General features: G+C 37.3%; 1 protein-coding gene across 1 annotated transcript; it reads right to left on the bottom strand.

The window, feature by feature from the left end:
• Positions 1 to 1056: 1056 nt before the first annotated feature.
• LOC107061268 (transcriptional corepressor SEUSS-like) lies at positions 1057 to 6302 on the bottom strand. The gene is made up of 9 exons (XM_015310243.1): positions 5373 to 6302; positions 5151 to 5270; positions 4715 to 4763; positions 3863 to 4077; positions 3684 to 3752; positions 3141 to 3235; positions 2782 to 2875; positions 2507 to 2576; positions 1057 to 2036 (listed from the first exon to the last, which is right to left on the bottom strand). The coding sequence occupies exons 1-9, from the start codon at positions 6300 to 6302 to the stop codon at positions 1261 to 1263; spliced, it is 2418 nt and encodes an 805-aa protein (XP_015165729.1). The 3' UTR covers positions 1057 to 1260.
• Positions 6303 to 6763: the final 461 nt, after the last annotated feature.

Raw genomic sequence — 6763 nt, 5'->3', positions numbered from 1 at the left:
CCCTCAACATACAAGAGATTCAACTCAAAAACACAACCAAATCATGCCCCAAATCAACAAGGAACTCCAACAAACACAAATCCACAACATCAACAACACAATCAACAATTTCAACAACACAACCAATCTTTTCTTGAAAATAAAACGGACTTATGGATTCAAGGTGTTTGATCACATGTTACGGATGAGTTTTTGACTTTTAGAAGTACCTTGGAGTGTTGGAAACAACTAGGAAACATAGATACAATACCTAGGAACATGCATAAGAAAGTGGGGAGTGAATGGGAAAACCTGGTGCTCTTGGCGCTCTGAGAGGCGCAGAGCGCCAGACCAAAAACTTCAGAGGGGGCCTGCTGGCGCACTGAGAGGCGCACCGCCCCAAGGGGGAAAGTTTAGAGCCCCTCTTGGGGCGCGCTGGCAGGCGCGACGCCCCAGCCCTTTTCCCCAAAAATCCCTGCCAACTACCCAACTTCCAAAGGGCATAACTCCCTCATACGAACTCGGAATCGAGAAAACTTGGTGGCGTTGGAAAGATAATTCTACGAAATTCGCAACCATAACTAGAACTACTCCTAACTCATCCTGATCTAGAAGTTATGACTGTTCAAAATCGGCCAAAAACTCACCCTTTTTCCATACTTAGCCAAATTTCCAGATTTTTAAAATTCTTTCCAAAAAGAAAAATTTCCAATTCTAGGCCTCTTCATAGTTATTTCAAATCGCCAGATGTTACATATACCTTCAACCAAACAAGTATAAATTTATGGCAAAATACCTAATGATCATCTTATGTTTGGTGTGTCTCATTCAGATCCCTCAAAACTATCAACAGTGTTGATTACCCCTTAAACTTGTTATTTGATAGTCTTTACCCCCCTAGATGTTGAAGTTAGCATTCGTATTCCTCATGCTCCAACTTGAGTTAAATATGATAATTATGTAATTATAGTAATTTATATATTGTGATAATCATAGACCTAATAATATCCTCATTTTGGACTTAAATTACTAAGTACTGTAATAATAGAGAACTGGAAAACAAAAAGACCAAAGCTTTGAAGAAAGTTGATGCACTCATTGCAAAACGGAAAACTATCAAGTTATTAGTTGATAGCTATTACAACAATGAAAGAAGAAAACATCTTCATTTCATATAAAACCACTGGTAAAAGTTATACTAGAAAGAAAGGAGAACTTGCATTACTAAAGTTTCTAAACATGCAACAACTGCTATTGATCCCAAAGGAAACCATGAAGTTTTCATTCGAACTGAATATCATCGATAGGATCCATTTTTCCGTTCAAATAAGGCAATTGATCAATGATTTGCTGGTTGTTGCTACGAGTATCATTCACCATTAACGTCCCAGATAAAGGAGGTTCAATGTGAATGCCAGGGAAAAGACTTGCCCCATTCAAATTCTCCAACTGATCCATGTAATAGCCTTTGCCAACCGTCCCATCTGTTTCAAAACCATATAAGTACTTACCAATGTTCTCATTCTGGTCCAGAACTAACTTAGTATCAATCGTAGCATCAGCTGCAGCAACGGCTAAGTTTTGGGAAGTGACAAGATCTTGTTCAACCTTCACCGTAGAGCTAATATATTCGTTAGGTTCAATGGACGTAGTACTAGAGGGAACAATAACAGATGGTTGAACTATCGGTGGTCTAATGAAAGAAGAAGGATGAGTTGTGGAGATTGACTGATTCAACACGGGCTCGGTAGGAGCACGAAGAACAGATTTCTCCCCTGAGTTTGTCATTTGTTTCATTCTTTTAGGTTCGACGAGGTCTGCTTGGTGAACTACTAGCCTTTTGGACGATGCAGTAGAGGAAGTTGGCGATGTAGCATGAGGGGAACTACAATTCAAACTTCTTGTGCCTTCATCAGTAGATGGATAAGGAGCAAAACTTATTACTGAAGAGTGCTGACTTATTACATCATCAATATGTTGTTGAGGCACTCTCTCTGCAACTGAATTCTGTGTCACACGTACTGCAGCTGATTCACGATGAATCATGGCCATGGCCTCTGAAAAATTAGAAAGAGTTAGCTACAATCATATCTTAACAGTTTGCATTTTGCATCATAACATGGTACAAAAACAAACAGGATGCTGTCCGATGTCAAAGACATGATTTTTTTTTAGTTTAGGCTCATTTTTGCACTCTTCACGAAAATGTTTAAAAGGTTGGCCTTATCTTTATGCAGAAATTTTCTACTCACTAAACACACAACAACAGTCCATTAAGATCAAGACTCGCTTCGGTAAGCTATACACCATAGTTGCAGACAGATAAGGAGACTAATTTTAGGAGTAGAATGAGTATCAAACAAACCATATCAGTGTCACGTGGAATTAATGAAGGATATCAACAACAAAAAGATTTAGTCATTGTGACTTTTTAAGGGTAGAAATGAATAGATAGGATTTCATGATGCAGACTGAGGAAACAAATAAGAATTCATTGAAACAATATGTTTGAGTTATTTCAGTATACCTCTAGGTCCGATCCCGTATTTCTTGCTGTAGTCCATTAGATCTTTCATGCTGCTGACTATTTCTGATATCTATAATTCATCAAAAAGAGTAATTTTTCAATTCAAAACTGTCAAGAAGTTCGTAGAATATAGGATGTTTAATGTATCTCTAACTCATACTTTGATAGCAGACATGCACAAACGAGTGCAGTCCCTCAAATTAGATAACACAAGGCATTCTAATGTGCACATAATCCACTGAAAGGATGATTAGACTGAAAAAAATGCCAACTACCTGGAGACATCGGACATAGCGTTTGGGATAACCAAGGTCATTGATCAATGACTTGTCCAAAGTTCTTGCTAATTCACGTATTGTTGGGGCAAACCTGCAGCAATTCATGAAGATACAGTTCATGAAATGTCAAAACTATTATAACATGGTTTCACTAAAATGACAAGGACAATAACCTCATATAGCAAAAGATCACAAATATGAAATATTACAGGCAAAATGTTAAATATTCATACAGGACTAGTTTACTACAGGTGAAAATTATTGACCATTAAACATATACATGTTCGAAATGGAATTAACATGTCATGAACTGTACTAGTCGATGTGAACGTAAAACAGTTGGATAAACAACTTACTTGTTAGAGGTTCTTTGAAACTCTTCAGGAGAAATCCTTGAACTACTCTCAGCAAAAACTTGGTATTTTTGGATTGCTTCCTTGAGTTGATGAACCTGGATAAACAATACTTTTCAAACTCACAGAAAGAACTTCTTTTCCCTATAAGAGATTTAACAAACCGTTTGGAGTTTGGACATGGAAGTTTTTTCCTTTTTTTCAAAACATTGTTTGGTTATACATTGGTAATTGGACTGATTTTTGGTTAGTTTTTGAAGATGAGTTTTCAAAACTGGTCTAAACGCGACTTCAACTTTTAAGTGAAGTGCATGTCCAAACGCAACTTCAACTTACAAATACCATTTTCAGCTTCAACTTCAAAAACTCTCTTTTTTGTAAGTCTCAACCAAATCTATATCCAAATGCCTATTTAAAAAATCCTCCGTCTAATAATCAGTTTTCACTATCAACTTCAAAGTGATAAGACATTAAGATTAAGGTCAGAAAGTAGTCGAAATCACAAGCTGATCAATACGAAGGAAAGCTGGTGTAATGTTTATATACCTGGGGAGTAACTGATTTTCGACCAATATAAACCTCGTGAAATGAACAGCAGAATTCCCACACACGAATCTATCACATTAAAAAAGGCGAAAAAAGGATGTTCAGTCATCAAGAATTTTGGGCAAGTGCAAGAACTTTAGAAAAAAGAGGACCTAAGGATTAACTTAACAACATTTAACCTTTAGATCTGCAGAGAACACAATTCTCAGCCGGCCTTCACGGACCACTCGTCCTGCCTCATATACAGTTTGTTCTGTTACTTTTGGGTAGTTCAGAACAATGTGACCGGATGGTGTATAACTTTCTTCTGGTATATCCATATAAAGAAGCTCGTCCAACATACCCGTCTCGTACTTAAGTTTGCATAGCCTAGGTAAAACTTCTGCACTTATCTCTAAAATCCACAAAAAAGTGTCAAGTCAGTAATTCAGAAATTAAGCAGCAAATTTTCAAAGTAACAACACTGTCCTTTCTATATAGTTTTTCTATATACTTTGTGACAGTTCTCACTATTAAATAAAAGGGCAGCTCCGGTGCAAGAAGAATCTTGCGTTCACGCAAGGAGTTGTGATGTAGAAATCCTACCTTGACGCAACTCGCAAGCATGAGTGGCTTAATTCCACAGCTCGAACTGATAACCTATAACACAATTTTACCATTGTTCCGAGGCTCCCCTTCGTTCTCACTATTTAGTACTATGACATAATGTATAAACCTCCAAATCAATATAATTCAACAAAACTAGTTTTTGCCGCCTTAAACATAGTATATTCTAAAAGTAAATATAAAGATACCAGAGCAAGAAAACTAAAGGAGTCTATGTTAGCTAACAACTTATAGGACTCAAAATTATCCAATCATCACCAATTTAATAAGTGACATAAAGGACCTGTATAGAAGATTGGATGTCGTTTGTAGAGAACTATGTTAGTGTATATATAGGTTCTTTAATCATCATATACAGCTTGTGTATGGGAGTATTACCACATCAATACAATCATAAACCAAAATATGTGACGTCGAGGACATACCAAAACCAGCAGTAGGCCTCACATTGCAGATCTCGCAGCTCCATGCATCCTGCAGTTAATTTAAATTAAAATCCTAAAGGAAAACCAGCATTGCAGAGAGGCTACTCATGCTAGATGTCTTTCACACCGGGTAGAAAATAAAACGTATCGAAATAATGTCATATGTTGAGATCACAAAACTCAGTGTAAAAACATTTATCCATTTTTTTGGTTTTGGAAAGGCAAGTTGAACAATTGTAGATAACAAGATGATCAATCTTATATAACCAAATTTTTCCAACTAATGAAAAAAACTAAATGTCAAATATGTTGAACTGAAAAAATTTGAATTCCATCACATCAAAAAACATACTTAAGGAAAAACATGTTGGCAAAAGTATTTTCTTCCATCTTGAAGAAGAATTTCTCACGGAGGACGAAATATAAGGCTACATACCTTAGGGAAAATACAACCTATCAGTTGTCTACGTTCATTCGATGAGAGGCACAATCTCTTCTTGGCATTAGGAGCAAAGAATTCTGCAACTAAATTCATCCAAAACTCGATATTGTTGTCCTGTATTATCAAGTACCATAAGATTGTACATATGAATTGTCAAAAATACATCTTACGTATTAAAAAAAACTCATAGTATTTCTTTTACTAGGAATATCTTACTCTTGGTCTTTGTTGCTTACGATACATGTACAGCTTCAAACGTTGAGCGCACATTTCTGGTGTATAGATTGATCTTACATCAGGTACAACTGCTGGAAGTTTCTCATAAGTCCTCGATAGTTGCATTTTCTTCTGTAACAGCCACAGCAAGTTAAGCTGAGAAGCTCTTGATGGACACGGTCCATTCGTCAACGATGCACTTGGAAGCTGAGATGCTACATTCATTTGAGGAAAAGTCGGTGGAAAAGACTCTTCAATTAGCTTCTGTTTCCCCTTCCTCAATGACTCTTCCAAAATCGTAGGTGGAACTAAACATTCACAGTTAGTTTCGACCGCACCATCTTCCTTGTTCTTTGCAATATGATGCTCAAGTGACTGAAGCACTGTCTGTCCAGGACGATACATGCTCCTCTCCTTGTCCAAGGCCTCCAATATTTTTGCATTCTCCTGAAAGCGGAGTCTGGATGAACTGAGCATACCTTGCTGATAGGCTAACTTCATCAGGGAAAAAGTCGGTGCAAATGCATCTTCGAGTAGCTTCTTTTTCTCATTCCTAAAGGTATACTCCGGAAACAAAGGTGCAACGAAAGATTCCTGTTTTATTATTACAGCACTGGCTTCCTTATTCGTTGTGATATGATGATTGGGGGCCGGACGAGACATGGTTGTCTCCTTATCCAAGTTTTCCAATGATTTTGGATTATCTTGAAGGCTGACTCCAGATGAACCAAACAATCCTTGTGGATCACTATGACCAAAGCTAATTATATTGCCAGAATGAAATGGCTTTTCACTCACAGAGCTGTCCTGAATCTGTTTGAATTTCAGCGGTCTGTGCCGCGGCCTTGGCACGTGCTGCGGCTGAGCTACAACGTTCTGATCCTCGGGCAACGGGGCCGAAGGAGAAAGTAAGATGTTATCATTTGCCATTTTGATTCCTTCCAATTACCACTGAGGATGCTAGAAAAGTAGTATTTAGTAAATCATTGGCAAATAATAGTTTTACCATAAATGGTATGGTTAGAGTGTTAAGTAACAAGCAATACATATATGGAAAAAAAATGTTGAGCTTAAACAGAAATTTCATATTGAAACTTGATAAGGAAAATAATCTAATGTATAAGGTGGTGTGAGGCCTTCTGAGAAAAATGTTGTGGGCTTGGTCCGAAGCGGACAGTATCACACCATGTTAAGAGTTTCTTTAGGCGGACTTAGCCCAACACTTTGTAACCCGAATTCAGCGTTTATACTCATCGATTTTAGTATTAGCTAAACTTGAGCTCCATAATCATGCACAGCTTTTATGAAACTTATATTGGATGTCTATGAACAAAGTCCCACGTGGAAAGTAGAGAAGAAAAAAGATGTTATTTATAAGGTGTTGAATACGC

The sequence above is a fragment of the Solanum tuberosum genome, unplaced genomic scaffold (assembly GCF_000226075.1).
Source record: "Solanum tuberosum cultivar DM 1-3 516 R44 unplaced genomic scaffold, SolTub_3.0 scf00131, whole genome shotgun sequence".
Lineage (NCBI taxonomy): Eukaryota > Viridiplantae > Streptophyta > Magnoliopsida > Solanales > Solanaceae > Solanum > Solanum tuberosum.
The sequence above is the reverse complement of the archived record's forward strand: the minus strand, read 5'-3'. Positions and strand labels throughout refer to the sequence as shown.